Raw genomic sequence first — 25,272 nt, forward strand, 5'->3', positions numbered from 1 at the left:
TTTGGGTTGTTTAATCAATAGTAGACATGCTGCTGTTGTGAGATATACGCTGCTTGCACTTCTGCTCTGCCTCAGCAGGTCTTTTCTGCTTATAGATGGTAGCTCCAGTATGGATGAGGCTTCACCAGGTGGAACGATCATGAGTGAGATCTTCCTTAGACTTTGGGTCAGTGTTTCAAGGATGACTTGAAGGAGTCCTTGAAGCATTTCTTCTAGCCTCCCTGAGAGCACTATCTCTCCTTTAGCTCACCGTAAAAGATCGTCTTAGGTAGTTGCTCATCTGACATCCTGGAGACATGGCCTACCCATCTCATCTGTGATTCCATCAACAGTGTGTGAATGTTTGAAATGTCTGCCATGTAAAAGCCTCAGTGTCTGGGACCTTGTCTTGCCATCTTATTCTCATCAGTTTCCTCAGACAGCCCATGAAGAGAAAGCTGCATAGTGTGGTGTCTATATACCATCCAGGTTTCACATACATACATCAGGACTGGCAACACAATGACTTTGTAGACCTTCAGTTTGTTTGTTGACTGATGTGTGTGCACTCCCACACATTTTCACATAGTCTGCCAAATGCCATGCTTGCTTCAGCAATTCTGGCATTGGTTTTATGATCATTGTGAACTGCATGTGACAGTGTACTGCTGAGATAAGTGGACTTGTCCACTGCCTAGAGGATTTGGCCATTCACTGTGATGGCATGCTCTGTGTAAAGCTTTTCTGGTGAAGGCTTGTGCATCACTGGTGTCATCTTAGTGTTTGTTGATTGTGTGGCCAAAGTTGTCACAAGCTGAAGAGAAATGGTTCATACTCTGTTGAATGCCAAATCTAAGTCTGACATACAGGGAACAGTCATCAGCAAACAGAAGATCATGAACAGTCACTTTCTGTAACTACATCTTCACAAGGGTGGACAAAATATGGCCCACGGGCCAGATCTAGCCTGTCAAGATCCCTCAGCCCTGCCTAGCCCAGGTTCATAGGGCAGCCTGGGCTGTGGCACATGGGGTTGATCCCATTGCACCAAGGTCACATCAGGGCTGGGGCGGCACAGTGGCCAGACTCCGCTTCACTGTAGACCTAGTGGCGGAAGCTCCTTCCGGTTGCTACTGCCAGTGTCACCACTGCTGCCGAATCCCGCCCTGCTGCCTGAGCACCCCAGCCTGTCCTCTCCACACCCACCACCAGGAGTTCCAAATGAAGCAGGCAAGCAGGGGATCCATGGAGATTGGCCGGAGACCTGTGTGGGCAGGGTGTGCGTGGCCAGACAGATGAGATGATGCTGCAGGTGGGCAGGGAGCAGGATGGGCAAGTGGGGCTGGGATCCCAGGTCATTGACAACACAGGGTCAGGGCCTGGGACAAAGGTATGATCTGCTGACCGTACATTCCCTATGATGGGCAGCAGTTCTGCAGGTGGGGATGTGAAGGGAACAGATTGAGGTTCTGCCCTGGGCCCCAGCCCTGTGCTGTTACCTCCCCATGATCCCAGCCCTGGCTCCTTCCACCCATCCTGCTCCCAGATGCCACTCCCTGCCTGCTCGTGGCCCCATCCCATCTGCCTGGCCAAGCACGTCCTGCCCATGGAGGTCCTGGGCTGGTCTCCGTAGAGACCCTAAGATTGCCAGGTAGTGATAGCACATGGCTGGGCCCTGGGGCAGAGCCATTTGGGGAGTTTTGGTGAGCTTTGTGGCTGGGCCGCTGGGGGTGCTGACCTGACCCAGGGAGGTGGGGAGCACTGACCAAGCCCATGGCAACTCACCAAAACTCCCTAAGTGGCCCTTCAGCCCAAATAATTGCCCACCCTTGGGATAGAGTAAGGGTGAAAAATATCTTCTGAGGCTTTGAATTCCTATGGGGCTGTCAGGTAGTAAATGTACAGTAGTTCAAACCCAACTTTTTTCCGTTCATACCCCTTGCATCTTTCCAAACAGACCAAGCCACCTCATCTACCCATAAGATGAATATGAGAGGGCTGTGAGGCAGATCATCATGATGGGCAGCTTATGCAGTATATAAGAGATATACTTGTCCAGAATAACCTTTCTGATGTCATCACTCTCTTCCTTCCCATCATGTCTCTACTCTTCATTATTTCTGTTGTATCAAGTGAAATTTAGGCTGTAAGCCTTTGTGGAAGTGACTTTATATTTTTATCTGTCTTGTTAATATACTAATTTGGCACCTTATGCAATTACCTATTGTTTGCTTAATCCTAATTTGTTTTCTTTATCACTGCTATGTTTCTTTCCCATCCAGTGAGGAATCTGTTTTTGATGCACACATTTTCTGCCTTTCACGGAGTCTTAACTGATGGCTGCATTAAAACTTTGTCAATGCCAAGAAAGATAAGGCTTGCAAGCTAGATGCCAATATTCTTTCTCTGAGAATTCGTACTAGAAAACCACACCAAATGCTAAAGAGTCCAAATGCCTGGAGGAGGAGGGAGGGCTAGTTTACAATAGTATGTTCTTCTTAAGAACAGAGTCAGTCCACCAGGCAAGGATAAACTAAGTTCTTCACACATAATGATGGTTTTGTTGTTAGGTTTTTTTGGGTTTTTTTGGCCCATATTTCTGCCCCTATGAGTTTATCCATGATTCTTCCTTATATACTATGTACTGTGGTACCCTTAATTTGGAACAGGTCTTTAGATGCTGTAAATAGCTATAGTGTCCTTTGACTACAGTGACAGGACATTGCTTTTGGGCATGGCAAGGTGCACTTTTCTGGAGCAAGTTATTTGGTAATGGCTTCCAGCAATATTTCAATAATTCTGTGGAAGCATGTAAAACCTTTTGTTGTAAAGCCAGGTGAAAGGCTTTATGTACATGTTTCAGCTGGGTGGTATAATCTCAGGTGTTGTATTGAAACTATATCTCTATTTTGAATAACTGAATTCCACTATGTTATCTTTTGGGACACTGGTTCATCTCTTGGCCTTCTGCATAGCTTTGAACTTCATGCTTGCATCCATACACAGTGTTATACTACATTAGGGAATGAGTAGGCACATCTACACAAGACACTAACTGCACAGTACCTGAATAATGCTGTGCAGTAGCACATCACAGCACCAACAGTGCTAATATGCTACTGTGCAGTATTATTAGGCTACCGCTCAGTAACATCACTAAAAAGGCGTTTGTCAGCGCTACTGCTCAGCAACTCTGGTTACTGCACATTTATTTAGTACTTGATTATATTTAATATAAAAGTGCTGCACCTAGGGAGGAAAAATGTCCAGCACACCTACAGCCTAGGGAATGACCTGCTGGGTGGCACAGAGGTGAAAAGGGATCTTGGAGTCCTAGTGGACTCCAAGATGAACATGAGCCGGCAGTGTGACGAAGCCATCAAACAAGCCAATGGCACTTTATCGTGCATCAGCAGATGCATGACGAATAGGTCCAAGGAGGTGATACTTCCCCTCTATCAGGTGCTGGTCAGACCGCAGTTGGAGTACTGCGTGCAATTCTGGGCGCCACACTTCAAGAAGGATGCGGCTAACCTGGAGAGGGTCCAGAGAAGGGCAACTCATATGGTCAAGAGCCTGCAGACCAAGCCCTACGAGGAGAGACTAAAGAAACTGGACCTTTTCAGCCTCCGCAAGAGAAGGTTGAGAGGCGACCTTGTGGTTGCCTATAAGTTCATCACGGGGGCACAGAAGGGAATTGGTGAGGATTTATTCACCAAGGTGCCCCCGGTGGTTACAAGAAACAATGGCCACAAGCTAGCAGAGAGCAGATTTAGATTGGACATTAGGAAGAACTTCTTCACAGTTCGAGTGGCCAAGGTCTGGAACGGGCTCCCAAGGGAGGTGGTGCTCTCCCCTACCCTGGGGGTCTTCAAGAGGAGGTTAGATGAGTGTCTAGCTGGGGTCATCGAGACCCAGCACTCTTTCCTGCTTATACAGGGGGTCGGACTCGATCTATTGAGGTCCCTTCAGACCCTAACATCTATGAATCTATGAATCATAACCCTCCTTTCTTGTCAGGTTACTGCTTTAACCACCTTCAACTACAATGCTCACCTTTCCCTTTGAAGTACAAAAATATGCCCACACAGCCATCCCTTATCCCCATATGAGCCTACCTGCTGTAGAAAGAGCATGAATAAATAATAGCAATTCCTGTATCCACTTTGGTGTATCCCTCTGACTTTTATCTGTGGCATTACCTTGAATAAAATAAGTTATGTGACTTAACAACGTACAGCAAAAACATGAAACAGTCACCTTATGGAGTAAATTGCTTAGATGAATAAGAAAGACACATATTTGTGAGTTTATAGATTGAGAAAGGAAAAATCCATATTCTTGAAATATAATTTCAAATGTATTTTTGATAACTATAATATATGCCTATGCAATGCACATGCTATTTCTATATTAATTTGTTTTTCTTTTGAAGCAAAATGAATGCATGTTTCTTTTATATAAACCAAAAAAAGCAATAGCCTTCTTTTATACTTTGTAGTTCTTGATCTCAGTAGCAGGGAGTCTCATAAAGCATTTTTGATTCAATGTTAATTTTATAAATTTTATTCCCTTTTCCACAATTCCCATGAAAAAGGCATACAACTAGATGAAGACTCTTGGAAAAATTTAATTGTACCCTTGAAATCTGTTTGAATTCAGGTTCTTGAGGGGAAGAAAAAACTCTTGTCTAATGAAAGCTGTGGAAGTACCAGAGGTTGTTATGCCTTTGAGGCAATTTTTATCCTATATATAATGGTGAAGCTCCACCATTGTAATATATGAGTGTTTAAAATGCTCTCTTTGCTAAATTGAAACTTCTGCTTAAATGTGTAAGTGTTTTTGTTTGTTTCTACATGGCTTTTTATAGTGCTTTTGAGTAACTTGCAGTAATATCTATATTTTTCCTTACAGTCGTTTCCTGGTCCAAGTCTTGAAAGTGAAGATTTCAACATACCTCCCATAACTCCTCCATCATTACCTGACCATTCGTTGGTGCACCTGAATGAAGTAGAGTCTGGGTATCACTCTCTGTGTCACCCAATGAATCATAATGGCCTGCTTCCATTCCACCCACAAAACATGGACCTACCTGAAATTACAGTATCCAATATGCTCAGCCAAGATGGGACACTGCTTTCAAATTCACTTTCAGTGGTAAGGAATTTTCATCTTTGGTTTTCGTGCTAGTTTAAAACATTCAGATGTCTGAAATACTGATACAGGACTGTCTGTCCCCAGGTCTCAAGTGGGATTAGATTGCTTGGCTTTGCTTTCTCATCAGTATTACTCTGATTATATGAAGTGATATATTGACCCATCGAAGTCAGTGACAGTTTTGAAGTTGATTCTGTTGGGACCATGATTTCACCTACTGACTTCAGTAGCATTATGCCATCTTTTCATTGGTGTAAATGAAAATAGAATACAGCCCAATGCATTTTATTTCAGTTAGAACAGATTTTAGCTTCAGATGACTGGGGTTTTTTTTGGTTTCCTTGCAAGGTCTTTTCTTTCTAATGTGCATATAATGAGAGATGTACAGAAATTTAGCTTTTGCTTTCTTGTTTACTATACTTCAGGAAAACACCAAATGTCATTTCTGACTGTAGACCAAATTTTGTATCCTTTTCACAGTTTCCAGTCATTACCCAGCCAGAAATTCCATTAAAACTATTGAAAATCTGCCTATCATGCCAAGCTAGAACCAAATCAACCTTATAGGTATCTCCACATAGGTGTCACAACTTACACAGTTTAGGTGCCTATTCCCAGAAGAATGAGCCAAATTGACCCTTCCTGCTGAAGCTAGGCCACTGGCAGCCAAGGATATAAAACTGATAGGGCCACCAGAAAGAGAGAATGCAAGAGACGTTGTAATCACTATAGTTAAGTGGTTAAGACGCACTCCATGACAGATGTTCTGGGTCCTAGCCTCTGCTAAATAGGTTATTTACAATTTTAATCAATGATAATCTAACAAAAAATGCATAAACAGTCTGCTAAGAAGATCCAGCACCCAGGACTCCTTCTCTTGGAAGCATTCTCATTACTGACTACAGTCATACTGCCATTTGTTGGTTGACTGTTGATGCATTTTTATGTTAGACATTAGGCATCTGGATCAGTCCTCAGCTGTTGGATGCAGTTGATTGGATTGCTTTTTGTGACTATAAATTCTGTTTAGGCAGCTACAGTATTGATTAGGATCTGGCCCAAAGTCATCATGGTCCTGATCTTAAGATATTTGCCATTTTTATGCCTTTCTGTCCTGACAAAATTGATTACAAGTCCAGGGCCATCTTAAATATTCCAAAAAATATTTTTCAAGAAACTCTTAAGAATAAGTATCATACTTCAAGTATATCGCCTGTACAGGTGTGCAGATAATTCTGTTTTGTAGACAACAAATCCCAAACTTTCAAAAATCCTCTGTGAAAGGGAATGAAGACCCGGCAACAGGGTAGGCTGGCTCAAGGCAACAGCTCTTGGGAGCGGTGAACCTACAAGCTCGTGACTAGTACTCCTGAGCTTCTGGCTCCCTGCCATCCTGCCTGGTCAAGAGTGGAGACCTGGAAGCTCAGGGAATAGTCACTGAGACAACAGCCTCTAAACTTGGAAGCTCAAGCCACATGCCTTCCAGATTCCCAGCACCTCATCAGATGGCCTCCCTGAAGTTGGGAAGCTCCAAATCCTGCTATACAGCAGCCTATCAAGCTTAGGAGCTTTGAGACAGAGGCTTCCAGCTCCTGTCAGCTCATAAACCAAGGAGCTGAGGTGACAAGGTGTTAGGAAACTATGCAGGCTTACAACAGAAACCCAACTAGTAGACAGCATTCCATTGTAAATTCATTAAAATCAAACTGTCTTCAGTATTTCCAACTAGGTCAGATCAGCCAACTACTAGAAGCCTGATTCAGAATCCCTATACTATATGCTGTGCAGTTGCTATCCTGTACACTAAGACAGTAGAATAGATTGCCCAGAGAAGTTTAAAATCTCCATCGCTCAGAGCCATCCCTAGGGGTGTGTGGAGGGGGTGGGGGAGTGAAGGGGGTGGTGAGCATCGCCAGAGCAGCAGTGGTGCATGGCGGCCGTGGCAGGGCCCGTACAGCACTCTGTGGGGCCCCCAAAGCATGGGGCCCCAGGCAGTCGCCCCAATTCACCCCCCCCACCCCAGAACGTCCCTGCTTCACTTAAGGTTCTCATAAGGAGGATGGATAAGTACTGGACAAGATCAATTTAGGAGTCGCATTCCTGTATTTCGGCAGTGATTTGGACCAGATGACCTTTTGTGATCCCTTCCAAACTTGATTCCATGATTAAATGTTGTGTCTTTATATTTGAAGGGAGAATCTGAACTTCAAGAGCCTACATGATGTTGTGGGGGGGGGAGGATTTTCAACACAGAACTACAGAAGTATTTCTGAGATTAATTTAAATTTGTGTAGCTGTCCTAAAAACTGATAAAATGCAGTATTGGATCTCATTATGAAAGAAAATGAGCTGAAGTGTTCATAGAACTAGAACTACGGAAGTACCTGATGAGGTACCTTAACACTTCAGTAAAGATGTAAAGCCACGTTTCATTGAGTTGACCATTTTTGTGCCAGGGTTTTAGAAACTATGTATCCTTTTAAAACCACTGATGTTCCATGGTAGCCCCTTGTAAAAACAAAAAAACTATGAACAAAGGGACTTGAACATTTGGAGATCATCACAAAGAACTAGTTGATCAAGGGCAAGTAGCAATAATACTGATACTAACAACAACAATAATGAAGATGATAATAATGACTGAGTAGTGTAACTGGCAATCTTGATGTCAAGACATAATTTAGTTCAGGACTCCAGGAAATATAGGAAAAAAGAAGAGAAGCACTAAGTTTACTGAATGAATCCTGAGTAAGAATGATCCCGAAGGCACCACTGATTGTTCTAACTGAATTGTTACCCCTACATTGAATCGCATCCACTCACAAAACACCTTGAGCACGTTTAACTCAAGCTGGCTGATGTGTCACAGAATAAGCCACAAATAAAGTTAGTATAGCTCATTAGATGATATTATGATGCCTTTCTAATTTGAGTGTTACTTTGCAGTGTGGCTACTCTAATTAGAGGTAGAATAACCCGAAAGTAATTAACTCAAATGCAGATAATTCAAGCTTACTTTGCAGTGAAGAAAAAGTCACTCCACATTGCTTTCAACCTTCTGGAACATCAAAGGAGACAGAAGAATTTGTGTAGATATCTAAGATGCAGCACTTGATAACATGTCTTTTCTTTAACATGATTCTACCCTCTTGATATAACTCACCACCAATCTTGTTTCTTTTTTACTATCTTATTTAATCTTCTCAAATTATTTAATATATTAATTATTAAATTTGCAAATTATATTTTTACCATAAACATTATGTATCAATTTCTCCCACTTTTTCCAAAAATTTGTTACCAACTCTTTGATATACTAGTTGATCAAGGGCAAATAATAACAACAAAACTAGTATATCAAATATTGATGTTGGCAAATTACAACACCCCAGAATGGGTTTAATTTTCCAGTCACTAATAACTATTTATACTGGAATTGTTCTCAGCACTGAATACTTGGTAGAATGGGGAAAAAGCCCTAGTTCATTTATTTTCTTCACTGGAATTTACTGATATTAGACCAAATCCAGTTTTAGTACAAACAAATATAACTTCATTGAATTTGGCAAATAAACTCTTCCTCTTGAACATTATGACTAAATACTTCTTAACTATATAGTATTTCAGCAATAATATCTATGTTTTTGATCCTTCACTTGAACTGAATGGTCTGTAGTCAACTGTAAAAAGATTATTTGACACTTTCCTTTAAGTTATTTTTATTAACTAATACATTTATTAGTTCGTTGTAAACAGATGGAAGTAAATAAGTACACTGACCTCAAAGACAAAGCTGAAAAAATATTGGATACTCAAATCACATCATTTTCCTTTCATCTCAACTGTGAACTGTTTGCTTCTATAAAATTACAGTGTTTTTGAGTGAGGGCTAAGTAAAAGCTAAGGTCTTCAAGATTTGACCCAGTATGGTTAAAAGTTACGCCACCCTACGTTCAAAAGCATTCTTTTGATAATCTCCAACTAAAATTCCGGGTTTACTAAAACTTGTAGATAGACCTTAACTTCTACTGAAATCCCTTTGTGTAAGGACTGCAGGTTTGACCCAGGATCTGTAAGAGTTTTCATTTGTAGAAGTGCTTAAGTGCACACAATAAGAACGCAGTACCAGCTCAGGGAATTCTTATTAAGAATCAGCCTCATAGATTTTTTGCACTGTGGAGGTTCTTCTTCTGAAGAATTTCAGTGTTGGGAGATGAGAATTTCCCATTGGCATTTACATTATCTGACAGTTAAGTTAGAATTAGCCTGCTTTGAAATTTGATTTAAGTCTTTCTCTCATACTCCTTACTTCTTAAAAATAATCATGATTTCTCTTCTTCAACACAGTGCTCTTAGTTTTTATGCTTGCTTCTCTGTTCTTGCCTGGATCTCTGTTTTCTACCAAGCACACACATACACTTGCACTCATGTTTATAATGATATCAAACACAAATTTCTTAAGAAATTCAATTGATGCAGGACTTAAAATAGATATACAGGACTCAAAATTATGCAGCTTTTTGTAATATTGCAACAAAAAATTGCAACCTCTTACTCCTGCAACATCAGATCCAACTGCAAGACTGCAGTAAATACATATGGCATAACTATGATATGCCAATATTTAAAATAAATTGGATATCTAGATATAACTTCATAATGAAAATGCATTGATTGGTAAGTTAACTTATGTATGGTGGAAGAGAAGGAGCCTTTTCCAATGTACTACAATGGTGGCAGTTCCACTGTATCTAGGTCTGCTTCATTTTCAGTTATTAACCTATCTAGGCTTCTTTGTCCATATGAATATTATCCTCCTGAAATAGCCCTAAGACAGTAAGAAGTACCCATTAGCCATTTGCAAGCAAAAGTACCTATACAGTGCCTCACACAAGAGTGTTTTTTAATCTGAAAAATGTCTTTTAATATGCTACAAAGAATGAAATGTTTCTTGTGTTTATGTGCTCAACATAAAATTATAGACATGCCAAGATCTGGAGTACATTTTATGGGTGTTAAGAGTTTTCTTAGCAAATCTGAATTAAAATTCACAATGCTGCTTTTAGATAAAAAGAGCACTAGTATTTTTAGAGTGCTTTCATATAGAACACTTATGCTAGAGCAGGGCTTTTTGAAAAATATGGTTCATAATGATGTGGTATAGAAAATTTACAAGAAAAATATAAAAGGGATTTCAATTTCTCTGAATGCTTCAGATTTCAAGTTTTGAAGTTGAAAGTGAAAAAGATGTTAAAAGGCAATAAAACTGGGGGATTTATTTCCCAAATGCTCTATCTGTATTGACAACAAAAGCCAGTATAATGTATATAGTTAGGTTTATTGTCATTTTTAGTATACAGTCAAGGCACACTTTGAATTCAAAGGCTACTGTACAACTGTTTTGACAACCATTACATCGGTAGGTAGTATGCAGGACATACGAAACTGAAGAAGAAATGTTTCTTTAGGTCTATAGGGAGTGCAGTACATCAATGAATTCAGATGTATTAGAGCAGCATGAATTTCTAATACTTTGCTATTATGGAAAAGACCACTGGCATATTGAATAATGCTGCTTTCAAAGCAGAGCAGAAAATATGATTACAGACAATTTCGTTGCTGTTTTTAAAATAAATATTTTCAAAATCTTGAGATATTTTATTTCATGTAATGTATAAAATATGTAGCAGTGGACTAGAGCTAAAGATCTTTTAGGACACCAAAGAATAGATGATGTCAGCTGTAATTATTCAGATTTGGAATAATAGAAGCATTAGTTTAAAATAAAATGGATGTCATAGGGACCTGTGTCCTTATATAAGAAAAGCAATAAAAAGAAATGATTTTGCCCACCTTGACAGAAGAATAAAGGCAATGAATAATTATTTAACATTATGCTCCAATTCATCAAAGCCTGAGCAATTACTTTAGTTTTTCAGAAATTATATTTTTTTAGATATGCAACCCACGAGAAACTATCTTAAACAAAATACAGCACAGTAATTCAGCAAAGGAAATCAAACACCTATTTTATTTTAATTTTCCATATTGGGTAGAAAGCAGATACTATTTCTTATTCATACGGTGATTGCTAATAAATCCAATAGAGGAGATTGTTGTTGTTGTAGCTGGAACGTGTTTAAGATATTTTGTTTCACCAGCTTTGTACGTATTAGTTTAAAATCACTATTTGTGACTCATCTTGTGGCTGACCTACACAGTTGATTTTTTTTTTTGGCACCTATAAGTGTTAGAACAAACCACTGAGTCAAATAGAAATTGTATATTGCTGAGGAACAAAATGAATAACTTTCTTTACCATAACAAAACAAAAGATTTTTCCTCTTCCTAACCTTAGTGTTGAGATTTGAATCATGCTTGGATACACATAATCTCCCCCGCCCTCCCCCCCCACCCCCTTCACCCCTGCCCTGTATTTTATATGGCAATCACAGAATGGTAGAAGAGACTTTCAGTCTCTGGTGAATAATTCACATTTGTACCTCCTTTCCAGGCTTTGGTCTTTACTTGATCAACATTTTCTATTATTCCACACAGACATGCTGTTACTCCATATTTTATTACTGTGAATTATTGTAATTAGAAATGGTGAATCATAAATTTTAGGTCACAGAACCCCTTGTATTAATAGGTTGTTTTTAAAAATATATTTTAAGCCTTGTTGTTTTGGGGAGAATCATTTTTATAGTTTAAAACCTGGGTTTATGCAATGACATTAGCTTTGCAAGGCAGAGGGACATAGCAGTTAGTGTGGATATTGTTAAACTGCATAGTTAAAGGTAATTGTTAATTTATTGTCCTCAGTAGAATCATAGAAGTAGGGTTGGAAGGGACCTTGTAGATCTTCAAGTCTGACCCCCTGCCTGGGCAGGAGGAAAACTGGGCTAAAATGACCCCAGTCAGGTAGGCATCAAGCCGCTTCTTAAAGACCCCCAGGGTAGGAGCCAGCACCACTTCCCTTGGAAGTTGGTTCCAGATCCTAGCCACCCTAACTCTGAAGTAGAACTGAGCTGTTCTGCATTGCTTCCCCCCAGGCCCTGGGAGAGGCCCTCCATTGTACTGTTGTTATAAAGATAGTCTATATGACAAATGAAGGGAGTTAGGTTAGAGGTAACTTGATTTAGGTTAATAAACATCTATATCCTTATATGAGGATAAGGTAACTGATAATAGAAGGTTCCTCTGCCTAGCCAACAAAGGCACAATAAGACCCAGTTCATAGATTCATTCATAGATTATGAAGCTGGAAGGGACCTCAGAAGATCATCGGGTCCGGCCCCCTGCACCAAGCACGAAAGATAACTGGGTTCAGATAACCCCAGCTAGGTGACCGTCCAGTCTCCTCTTGAAGATTTCCAGGGTAAGCGATTGGACCACCTCTAGAAATAACTTATTCCACAGTCTGGACACCCTAACTATGAAGTTTTTCCTAATGTTGAGCCTGAAATGGTCTTCTAGGAGTTTGTGACCATTATTCCTGGTTTTCCCCCAGGGTGCCCTGGTGAAAAGTTGTTCACCGAGCCCTTGCTGTATACCCCTGTTTTAGCAGTGAGCTGCCACCAAGTCTCCTCTAAGCCTTCTCTTTTTCAGGCTGAAGAGTCCCAGGTCCCTCAGCCTTTCCGCATGTGGCTTGCCGTGCAAGTCTCTGATCATATGGGTGGTCCTTCTCTGGACCCTTTCAAGCTTTTCCATGTCCTTGTTGAAGCGCGGTGCCCAGAACTGGACGCAGTACTCCAGCTGCAGTCTCACCAATGCTGAGTAGAGCGAAAGAATCACTTCCTCGGTTTTGCTGGAGATGCATCAATTGATGCACGCCAGAGTATTATTTGCCCTTCTGGCTACAGCATCGCACTGTCGGCTTATGTTCATACTGTGGTCACTTCTTACCCCCAGGTCTCTTTCATTTGTAGTGCGGGTCAGATCAGAGTTGCCAAGCCTGTAGGTGTGCAGGAGATTATTTGTCCCCAGGTGGAACACTTTATATTTCTCAATGTTAAACTTCATCCGGTTCTGATCTGCCCAACTTTCCAGGCTGTCTAGGTCCTCCTGTATCTGCAGCCTATCTTCAAGCATGACCACACTTCCCCATAACTTGGTGTTGTCTGCAAACTAGGCCAGTGAGCAATTCACCCTCGCATCCTGAGGAACATCACTGGCCACTTCTTGCCAGGACAGTACAGATCCATTCAGTAGGACTCCCTGGATCCTATCCCGTAGCCAGCTTCTTACCCACCTAACTGTCTCACAGTAATTGGAAGCTGATGCTGAGTTAACTCAAATTCAGGATTGACAGTGGGGACAATTAACCACTGGAACAATTTACCAAGGGATGAGAGGGATATGCCATTACATGGATTTTTTTAAATAAAGATTAAATTTCCTTCTAAGATAATCTATATTTCACCACAAAGTATTGGATGTGAAGCTGGAATTTACTTATTGAAATTATACATATTGTGTTATGCAGGAGTTCAGACAAGATTCTCACAATGGTTCTTTCTGGCCTTATAGACAATGAATAAGCTGCAAATTATGGTTGTACTGATTACCTATATCATGGGTTAGTAACCTATGACCCATGGGCTGGATCTGGCCCGTGAAACCATGAGATCTGGCCTATAGGTGTTGGGTTTTGGTGACATTCAGCAACGGGGGGCTTAGCTGTAGGCATTCTCTGTGTGCTGTTTGTCAAACAAGCACCAGCTGCAGTTGCTGTCCCCATGCTATGACATCAGCCCTCCCCAATCCTGCCAATCTCCCTCCCCTTGCAGACCTACTAGCCCTCCCCTCAATCCTGCCTGCCCCTTCCCCCAGCCTGATTGACTTAGATCAGGTTCTCATTGTGTCTCCCAGCACTAGCAAACACATGCACAAGCCACTCCCAATCTATTATCACATGGTTTAAAGTAAACCATATGATTGTAGATGAGGTACAGCAAATGTCTGCATGAATTCTATGGCTAGAAGTGCACTGATGCATGCTGAGCGTGTTATGGAGCAAATGTCTTCAATCTCTGGTGCTATGCTAACTAGGACCTTCTTCCTGCAGTCCCTGCTAGTGATGAATGCACATTCGATAGTGTCACAGCTGTATGTCAAACAAAACACACAGTAGAGTATGCAAATATAAAAACATATCTCATAGAACTGTTTGAAATTCTGAGATTGTTGACTTAATCTTTAAACATTTTGAGTAGGCATCAAAGAAGAACAAGAAGACTCATTTAATCTTTGGCAAAAACATTTTATTCATTTTAGGGTCTATAGATGACATAGATATGAAATTTCACTTTTAGATATTGGAAAGATGCTTTTTATGAAGACGAAGAGGAGTCAGGAACCCATAATATAGATTAACAAGAGAGCCTTGTGCATCAGGTGGAATGGTCTCTGCTTCCTCTTGCTTCCTGCTTCTCTTCTTTACTTAAATAGAATGCAGTTTCTTTGCCTTCCATTACTTGAAAACTTTAAAAGGTAGTAGTGCTTAAATGGATCAGACTGCATTCACATTCATCTGAGCCCAGATGTTGGAGAGGCACAGTGCATGGAGAATACTAGTCTGATCTGGGCAATCATGCATATTGGAATTTGCAGGGGCCCCAGCTCCAAATATAAGGACTGGGAAAAACAAGAACTGCACCTGTGAACTTCATACTTGGCTTATACTATACATTGTGATCAGACCTTAAATTCCCCTTCTCTAGTCTATTCCCTTGCAGTGTGAGCATTATATATTATACTATAATGTTACAGACTTACTTTTGTAAAAATGGCACATCCTGGGCCTGTGACCTTCTTTCTTCAGCAGGATGTTCCTCAGATTATGTTGCTTCACTCTTTTCTTCATTTATTAGCTTTAGAGGGTTTTACTTTACATTATTTCTTTTTTCAACAAAAGTATTGGGTTGTCTTTCTACAAGAGCAAAAATAAATATCATCCAGCAAATGCCACATTTGGATATTCCTACAATAAAACCTGCTACACAGATATATGCAGAGAAGAAAAATGTTCAGTGTACATTGTTTTGAAAATTAATCTGATTTTATTTTTATTTTATCCTTTTTGACCACCTTTACAGAGTTTCTCTTTTGCTCCGCTTGATTTTTTTTATACCTTTTCCTGTGGTTTCGATTGTTCTCTCCAGTGAGAACTGATACTTTCCAAGTGTTCATTACCACACTTCAGTTGTAGGAGGTACCACTTTTCCTCATTTAGCTCTTGCCTCTCGTATTTTTTTTCCTTTTTCTTGAATATTTCTCTTTGTTCTTTTTCTATTATGCCTTCTGCCAGATCCCTGGGATTCAATCTGTGTCCTTCATCTGCTAGAGCCAGGCCAGCTATAGACAACTGTGTAACATGCCTCCCCTTAAGAGTGGAGAGTGGGCATCAACCTCCAAGTGCAAGGTCTCTGGTCTTCTTGGATGGGAATTTACATATCAGTGCCTTTGGTTGTGTCCTACCTGAGCTCTCAGCATGGGATCTGCCCGGAGCCCCTGCTTTTGTGCAGCTCTGCAGCCCAGAGGGTGACTGGTGCTGCTGTTGCTACCACTCATCCCTCTCCTGTCCCCTGCTGCTGAATTCAGCAGGGAGGAGGGGGGAAGGGAAGAGTGAACACCAGCAATGTTTGCCCACTGAGTTGGGCTCCAGAGCAGTATGAAAGCAGGGTTTCTGGGAGGACTCCTCTCTAATCAGCTGATGAGCTCAGAGCTCACTGCTCATACAGTGCTCTGGCAAAGTTCTGCGCTGACCAGGCAGTGAGCTTAAGAGCTCACTGTGTATGCACAGCACACCCAAAGTAGGGGGGAAGGACACCCCGCCACCCTATTCCTGGATCTACTGACAACATCTACATTGTGTATAGACTTCAGATCTTCCAATCTTTGTAGAAAGGCAGTTAGCCTATGAACTAGTGCATCCATCAAAGGACCTATCTCCTGATAAATAATATCTTCAGGGTCGATACATCTGTATCTATCACATATGGTAAATCAAGGACTTTGTTCTTCTAGTCACCTTTTACAATTAATAATACCAAAGCCCAGATGATTTCAGTGGCTTCTCTAAAGAGCATCTTTACCTCTGAGATCTGCAAAGCAGCCACATTTACCAAACAGTATGTTGTTACAGAAGTCTCCAAGGATGGTGATGTGCTTGGTACAGTCTGTCAGTTCCTGTGTGCCTTAATTCTGAAACCCACACTAAGATGATTTGAATGCTGCTTTAGTGTCACCCACAGTGGGAATGTGCATATGGACAAGCACTTCTAGTAGCTGGAATTCTTCAAGATGCCTGCATCCTGTCGTATCTCCCCTCATCCTCAATCTTTGGGAAGTCTCTGTAATACAAGGCAGAATTGTACTAATGTTCTGTGCACATTAGCCAGAAGTGATATAGCTGCAATAGGTAGCCCATGCAAAGCACTGCACTAATGCATTATATTACTACTGGTTCATGAGCTAGCTTACAGGGTATATCTGTTTAACATTGCCTAGTGCTGCACAGACATCCCCCTTGGCACTTTAGATTCTGCGGTCAAGAGGAAACTGAATGGGAAGCTCTACATTGTTAGCATGAGCACAAGGACAGAAGCAGGCATTAGGGCTGTGTGAAACAGCTCTGTTCCAATTCAGATTAGGCCATTTTGGAGGGACAGGGATTCAATTCAGTGTTTCAGATCGCTGTCCCAATTCGATTCGGCCAAAACTTTCGGAATTTTGACGCTGTTTCAGAAATTCAGCCATGGATTATAATGGGGAATTGCTAAAATACCTATAACTTTGTCATTTTTTAGCTGATTCAAATAAAACTTGCAGAGCTGGTAGCTTCTTCTGAGGGCATGAAGCCTGCCAAGTTTCAAGGAGATAGGTGCAGGAGCTTTTGTGAAACAGCACCTCAAACTGTTCAAAGCGAAACTCATATCACTTGCTGGCAGCAGCAGTATGCTGTTATCCCGTGCACAGATCTGGGGGCCCACACCCCACAGGAGAGCTGTGGAGCTGTGCCAGACTCTTCTCAGGGGGCAAGGACACCTGGATCTGCATGCAGGATGACAGCAGGCTCCAGTTGCCAGCTGGGACCAGCGCCAGCACTCGGTTCTTTCCAGCGCTTGGCGCAGGCTGCACCAAGCAGACTTGGGTGCTGGCACTGGCCCCAGCCGGCGGCAGCAGCTTGTTGTCATCCCACACAGAGATCCAGGGGCCCACGCCCCCCAGGAGGGCTGCGGGGCTGTGCCAGACTCCTCCTGTGGGGCGCAGGCTGCCGTCCCTCCCCCAGAACACTGGGATTGGAAGGGACCTCAGGGACAGATCGCCAACACTGGCCAGCTACAGAAGTAAATATCAAAGCAGTCTTTCCCCCACTCTTCTTCCTTCCTCTTCTTGGTTCCTCTTTCCCTGCAAGCCCAGCTCCAAAATTCTGAAATTTTCCAGAACATTTTGGATGCTTTTGTTTCATTTCAGAGCTTTTTCTCCATGTCCCATTCCAATTCAGATTTGGTGTTTCAGGCACTGAAACGGGCCAGAACACCTCCAAAATGAAACTGCTGCTGAAGTTTCACATAGCCCTAGCAGACATATACTTGCTGTGTGGGAACCAATAGGGCAAAAGGTCTCTGGCAGGATTGCTTGGGTTGCAAACACACCCACAATGGAAAGTGTATATGGACAGCATATCTCAAACAGCTCTACAGAACAGGGTAAGTGACTGCCCTGTGTTTACTGACCTACAATTTATTTATAGATTGTATTTAGCTAAATGTAATAGCTCTATCCAGGAAGCTGGAAAACAAAGGGTTATATTAGAGCTGTAGCTGAATATTTATCCCAATTTGCTTATTTGGGGGAAGGAACACCTAGGATCCCACTGTACAAGGAACTGAACAAATGGAGAAAAAAGATGCTCCCTACCCAAAAGAACTACTTAATTTAGGCTCGAGCCCAAGGCTTAGATGAAAAAGTGTGCACACTCCCGGTGGGGATGGGGATTCCCTGCCCCCTAGATTTGTGTGTGGGGTGAAGGCAGGGCGGGCTGCTGCCCTGCTGCCCTCCCCCAGGGCCTCTGCAGCCCTGTGTGTGCAACCTGGAGCTGCATGAAACAGAGGAGCCATGCAGGGATCTCCTTTCTGCTACAAGCTCTGCGCTGCCCTGGTGACACGTCCTCTGTGCATGGGGGAAGCGGCGCAGGGTTGTGCCACTCACTTCAGCCCCGTGCACAGAGAATGCGTCACCAGGTCAGTGTGGAGCTTGCAGTGGCAAGCAGCTTTCCTGTGCAGCCATGCTCTGTCCTGCAGCACCGGGTCACACTTATGGGGCTGCAGAGGCCCCGGGGGAGGGCAGCCGGGTGTGAGCCTGAGTCTGCAGTGGGTAGCATGCACCTGCGCCCGTGCACAGATCTGGAGGGTGCAGGTCCCCCCCTTCTGTGGCAGTGCGTCTTCTATGCACACAGGACTGCAATGAGCATCACAACGCCATGCCACTTCCTCCGCTGCCCCCTTGCATGGAGGTCATGTCTCCATGACATCGTGGAGCTTGCAGCAGCACGGAGATCCCTGCATGGCTCTGCTGTTCCCTGCAGTGCCAGGTCTCACACACTGAGCTGCAGAGGCCCCAGTGGAGGGCAGCAGGGTGAGAGCCTGAGCCTGCAGCAGGCAGCCTGTCCCCATACCATACACAGATCTGGGGGCCATGGGTCCTCCCTACCCCCTGGGAGTACCCCCACCCTATTTCTCTTGCCCTGCTGGCAACACTCCTACAAATGCAGCCCAGTATGCCATTAGCCTTCTTGGTAACAAAGGCCCACTGTTGGTTTATATTCAGCTTATTGTCCACTGTAACCCCCAGGTCCTTTTCTGCAGAGCCAGTCAGCTCCCAGCCTGTACTGGTGCTTTAAGATTCTGAATGACAGCCAGCATAGCTTCATTGTGGGCAGGTTTTGCCTTACCAACTTTATCTCCTTCTATGACCTGGTAACTCACCAACTGGACACAAGACAGCAGGTTAACATGGTATACCTTGACTTCTAAAAGGCCTTTAATCTAGTATCCCACAATGTCCTTGCAAGAAAATTGGATGATCGTGGGCTTAACTCCGAGACAGTCAGGTGGGTGAGAAACTGGCTACAGGATACAACCCAGAGAATCGTAGTGAACAGATCTGTGTCATCCTGGGGAGAAGTGGGCAGCGGCGTCCCACAGGGGTTGGTGCTTGGTGCTGTACTTTTCAACATTTGTATTAATGATTTGGATGTGGGGGTGAAGAGCTCACTGGCTAAGTTCGCAGATGACACCAAGTTATGGGGAAGCGTGATCATGCTTGATACATGTATGATACAGAAAGACCTAGACAGGCTAGCAAGTTGAGCGGATCAGAATCTGATGAAGTTCAATGTCAAGAAATGTAAAATGCTCCACCTGGGGACGAGCAACCCCCAACACACCTACAGGCTTGGTGGCACCAAACTGACTAGCACCATGATTGAAAGGGACCTGGGGGTAATAGACCACAGTATAAATATGAGATGCTATAGCCAGTAGGGCAAATAACACTCTGGCATGCATCAATCAATGCATCTCGAGCAAAATCAAGGACGTGATTCTTCCGAGGCGCTCAGCACTAGTGAGACTGCAGCTGGAGTACTGCATCCAGTTTTGGTCACCACACTTTAACAAGGATGTGGACAAACTTAAGAGAGTCCAGAGAAGGGCTACCCATATGATCAGAGACTTGCACAGCAAGCCATATGAGGAAAGGCTGAGAGATCTGGGACTCTTCAGCCTGAGGAAAAGAAAGCTTAGAGGGGACCTGGTAGCAGCTTACCGCTACACTAGAGGAGTACATCAAGGGCTTGGTGAGCAGCTGTTCACCAGGGCACCCTTGGGGAAAACCAGGAGTAATGGCTCATGAAATAAGCTCCCTCCAGAGGTGGTGCAATCACCTACCCTGGAAATCTTCAAAAGGAGACTAGACAGTCACCTTGCTGGGGTCACCTGAACCCACAGTTATTTTTCCTGCTTGATGCAGGGGGCTGGACCCGATGATCTTTCGAGGTCCCTTCCAGCCTTACAATCTGTGAACCTATGAATTATCTGATAGAAGTAGTTAAACCTTTTCTTTTAGTTAGGCTGATCAGAGGAGGTGGTTTTATGTACTTTGGAAAGCACAAGATAGTGCACATAGGTGGCAAATTCTTCTTAGTGTTCTACAGTGTAATAACTGAGTTGAAAACAGAAAGCACCAAGGGTGAGCTTGACTTCCTTGCCTTGACAGTAATAGTATTGGCCTAGAATTGCTTTAGTCCCTGTGGCTTCTAGGATTGGCTAGCCCAGGTTTAGAAATTAAAAGTTTGGGATCAGACCCTATAAATTCAGTCAATAGAATTGGGGTATATGGATCATTTAAATGATCAAGTCTTTGATAAGAATTGAGCTGGGTTTTTTTTATTCTGACTTCTAATAAACTTAACGAACTTTAATTCACATGCAAAGTGTTTTAGATATTAGCTGTGTAATGAAGCTGCAGTTTTTGACACACAATTCAATACTCAAGTGTAGGACACCATTTTAATGAATGTTATTACACTTCTCTCTCTTGTAAGGTAATATAAAGTGTTTGGTGCAATAGGCTTAGTGCTAATCTGCATACCTTGTAATTGGACTAACTGTATAGTTGGGATAAAGTTAGACAGGCTTCTGAATGCAAAGCATTCATCTTCAGCATTTCTTTCTGGCAGAAAGTACATACGACAAAATAATCATTAGTTAAATTGAATTCTTTAGAAATAATTAGTAGTCGGACATAATGCTAACAATGCTTTACAGGGCTTTTGGTTGTAGCCGTGTTGGTCTAAGGACATAAGCATGCAAGATTCTTTGGGTAGATGTGATATCTTTTATTACACCAATTGAGTTGGTCTAATAACCTTACTTGCTCTTCTGTGGCACCTTTATTTTGACTATCTTATTCTCATTTGCAATTGTTAATTAACTAACCTTCACTATGAGAGGGTGGTGATAATAATTGTTGCAGTGGTGAGGTCATAGTAATAGCAGTAAACATAATAGTACAGTATGTTGTTTATTTACAGTATCAACCCTTCATCCATGCAGGGCTCTCTAGACAATATACATCAGAATAAAAACAAAGGCAGCTTAATAGAAATGCAATGGAATGTCATTCACTCTGAAAACAATCATGAAAAAGGAAGCCCACACTGAAAAGATGAAATGGGACATTTTTCAGAGGCAAGGTGACTTTCACATGGTATGGTACACCAGGGCTGTCCAGCTTCTGGACACCTGGGGGCTACATGATACAGGGGCTGCTTCCCCCACCCAAGTCTGTCCCCTTCTGCTCATGTAGCCCAGCTTCCCCTCCCCTACCATGCACACAGCAGAACTCCTCCACAGCCCCCCTACCTGCCTCTTGGCTATGCACTTTACCCAAGCAGCCCACCTGCAGCTTGCAGAACGGGCAGCCTGGCTCCCTCCTTTTCTGAGCACACAGTACTTGTCCCTCCCCTGCCTTGTGCATAGATAGCATGGACAGCCTGGCCCCCTCCTGTGGCACTGCCCTGCCCTCAAGAGCCACAGTGGGGCAGGGGAGCTCAGAGACCCTGACTGTTGTAGGTGCAATAGCAATGGGCATAATAGCAGCCAGACAAGAGGTCACAGGCTACAAGTGGGTCACCAGTTGGACAACCCTGCCATACAGGTTAACAAATATGGTTAACACTTGCTTTTATCTGTAATGGTCAGTCATTAAAGAGTGGGGGATATAAGAGGGGTGAGATGCAAGAAGGTTACCATCAATATGAGGCTTAGCTGCAGGTCTCAAATGTAATTAAGGATCTCAAAAGAACCAAAATCTGTCTAAAACGCTTGAGGTGCATGGCGACTGTAATGTATATAGCATGGTCACGAGAACTGAAACAATACAGCCACTTGTGAACAAGTCACAAGAGCTGTAATGGCTCCATCAGGAGCCCTGTGAAAGATATGTGGGTTACTTAACCGGTGCTTGAAACACAGCCAGCTCTAGGGATCAATGTAGTTAATGTAGCAGGCTGGCACTACAAATTTAGTGATATTTACCCACAAAGGGAAAGAGGAGTTGAAAATGCAGGAGAAATTAGGGAGCACAATGTATCCATCAGAGTTGAAATTTGGTCAGAATACTAGAGCTAAAACCTCAAGTAATTAAGACTGTAGTTTTACCTTTCATTCAAGAACAATACCACTTTCAGCCTAATGGCCCTTAACTTTTTGCTGAAACAGTAATTCCGTACTGACTCAGACTGCTCCCTCCTGACTCACTGCCACTACTTCCTGCAGTACTCAGGTGTTCCTTGAAGTCTTCCAGTTCAAAAGCTCAGAACCCCTTTCTGTATCTCAAGTAGGTCTCACCATAGAAGCAGAAGCCATAAGCCATTTGCCTGCATACCAAATTGCAGCCACACAATAGAGATCAGGGCTCTTTGCTTTTTTAATGCTGTAGGAATCAGAGTTTGGACTAAAACTAAATGGGTCCAAGGTTCAATACAGGTGTTGATAGATGATGTTCTGATAAACCCAATGTTGAGAGGTACCATGAAAGAAAAAGAGTTGTTTCAAGACTACTGTGTTTCATCCCCACTGCTTCTTTCTTGTCTTACCATCCCTCTCCACATACTTCTTGATCTCCTTTGTTGCAGGCTCATGAGTGATTCATAGATTCATAGATGCTAGGGTCAGAAGGGACCTCAATAGATCATCGAGTCTGACCCCCTGCATAGACAGGAAAGAGTGCTGGGTTCAGATGACCCCAGATAGATGCTTATCTAACCTCCTCTTGAAGACCCCCAGGGTAGGGGAGAGCACCACCTCCCTTGGGAGCCCATTCCAGACTTTGGCCACTCTAACTGTGAAGAAGTTCTTCCTAATGTCCAGTCTAAATCTGCTCTCTGCTAGCTTGTGGCCATTATTTCTTGCAACCTCCGGAAGCGCCTTGGTGAATAAAACCTCACCAATTCCCTTCTGTGCCCCCATGATGAACTTATAGGCAGCCACAAGGTCGCCTCTCAACCTTCTCTTGCGGAGGCTGAAGAGGTCCAGGTGCCCCAGTCTCTCCTCATAGGGCTTGGCCTGCAAGCCCTTAACCATACGAGTGGCCCTTCTCTGGACCCTCTCCAGGTTATCCACATCCCTCTTGATGTGCCCTCCCTATTTGGTTTTGCCAAGCTAGGGTCTATTTGCCCACCCCAACTTGTTGTTGTTTGAGGTTTTACTTGGAGATGTTGTTTAATGGTCTCCCTCACACCCCAGGCAGCTCTGCTGGCACTTCTTCTGTGGGGCACCCCCTTCCCTACACCCCACCCCTTTCCACTCAAGTGGTACGGATCAGTCTTGATGCTGTCCTGGCTGCTGCTAGTGCTCCCTCTTCTCTCCCCTGTGGTTCAGTTCTTGGGCTCCTTTTATGCCCAGAGCCTCCAGGCGCCAGACCAACCAATGGACCTTATTCCAGCTGTGTGGTACTGGCCAACTGGCCTACAAACCAGCCACTTGGGCATCAGTACTGTGGTAAGTTGGGCATGAGCTTGCTACATCCTTGCTCAGAGGTAGCTTCTGATTTTTTTATTTTTATTTTTTATATCTCTTCCATAACCATGTTTCATAGTGCTTAGGGTTGGAAGGGACCTAAACAGATCATCGGGTCCAACCCCCAAGCATGTATACTTTCATACTTCACCTTTTATCCATCCTGATGCTTTTTGCCATGCTTCATACATCTGCCCTTTTAAGCCCCTTTCATAGGCCGTGATGTCAAGAAGTCAGTGTTCTTCCTTGAGAAAGTATGAGCAAAATATGATGGAGCTCTTGGATTGGTTGAAAGAATATATTAAAATAATATTGTGATTCTAGGTAAAAAGAATAAGAAATGAAATCTGTAATATTTCTTAGAAATAGCTCTTGTTGAGGAGCTCTACCATTTGAGTGTCCAAATGAAAAGTAATTTCAATCTGACAAGATTGTGAATGATTCCTGGGCTAAGTGCAGATGTTCATTTAGGGGGAACTTAGTTCACGTTAAAAATGGTCTCCTGATCTAAGGTAAGTTGGGAGGGGCTAATGGCGGGAGGGATCAGAGGTGCAGTCACTGTCCATGGAAAGGATTGGGGGGCAGGTAGGAGTGGTAGGGGGGCAGGTGGCATCTGTGGGAAGGATCAGGGGGAATCTGGGGTGCAGGCAGCATCCATGGGAGTGATCAAAAGGATCAGGGGAGCAGGCAGGATCTGTGGGAGTGATCAGGAGCAGGTGTCGGGGATAGGGGGGTTGCGGTGGTCCAGGAGGGTTTGGTGGAATCAAAGCGGCTTACAGGGTCCATTGGGAAGGCTTGGGAGAGGACCATAACTTATGTTGAGCCCCCTGAATCCCCCTGGTGAACCTACACCCCCATCCCTCCCACCCCTACACTCACCAGAACATACTTCTTTGGCTTTTGGCATCCACAAATGTTTATAAAACTGGCATCCAGTGTGGATTGAGGGAGAAGGGTTCAGAGGGGCAGGGGGGCTGGCTGTTCCATGATAACCTATTGCCAGGGAGGGAGGGAAGAAAAGCTCAGCCCTGGGACTGGAGCCAGCGGTTGGGCTTTTCCAGCCCTAGGACTGTGTAGGTAACTGTGCTGAAGTTTAAGTGACTGATCTAACCTAAACTGATTAAGAGTACATCAATCCAGGTCTATCTTAGATCAGGTTCTGCCATTTCTAAACCAGTCTGTTTGCCCAGAACTTCTGTACTGTTATGTGTTTAGATTGCTTTCCAATCACTGAGACTGGGTCTAAGTGTAAGGTCCACACCTGAGTGAAATAAGTTAGATCATGTGTCCATTTTTAACATGATCTAACATCCCCCAAGCCCCTGTGAACATATGTACTTAGCCCAGATGTGGAATCTTAACCCTGACCCTTGTGCAGGATGAGTTGCTTGTTGAAAACAATGGATAACATTTTCAAAACCACTCTGGCCTAATTCTAGTGCTGTTCATTTTTAAAGAGAATTTTGCTGTTGTTTCAGTAGGAGCAGGCTTAAGCTGTTGCTGACTGTTTTTGGTTGCCAGCAAGATTATTAAAATGAAAGCCATT

At 43.2% G+C, this 25,272-nt stretch overlaps 1 protein-coding gene across 3 annotated transcripts in view; it reads left to right on the forward strand.

Annotated features, from left to right (window-relative positions):
* Positions 1-25,272, forward strand: part of TOX (thymocyte selection associated high mobility group box) — a 306,122-nt gene that overhangs the window by 166,672 nt on the left and 114,178 nt on the right. For all 3 annotated transcript variants that reach the window (XM_059724058.1, XM_059724059.1, XM_006269533.4), the window contains one exon: positions 4,894-5,136. In XM_059724058.1, the coding sequence (XP_059580041.1) occupies positions 4,894-5,136 (243 nt within the window). The remainder of the gene's footprint in view (positions 1-4,893; positions 5,137-25,272) is intronic.

Source organism: Alligator mississippiensis, chromosome 3 (genome assembly GCF_030867095.1).
Source record: "Alligator mississippiensis isolate rAllMis1 chromosome 3, rAllMis1, whole genome shotgun sequence".
NCBI classification, from domain to species: domain Eukaryota; kingdom Metazoa; phylum Chordata; order Crocodylia; family Alligatoridae; genus Alligator; species Alligator mississippiensis.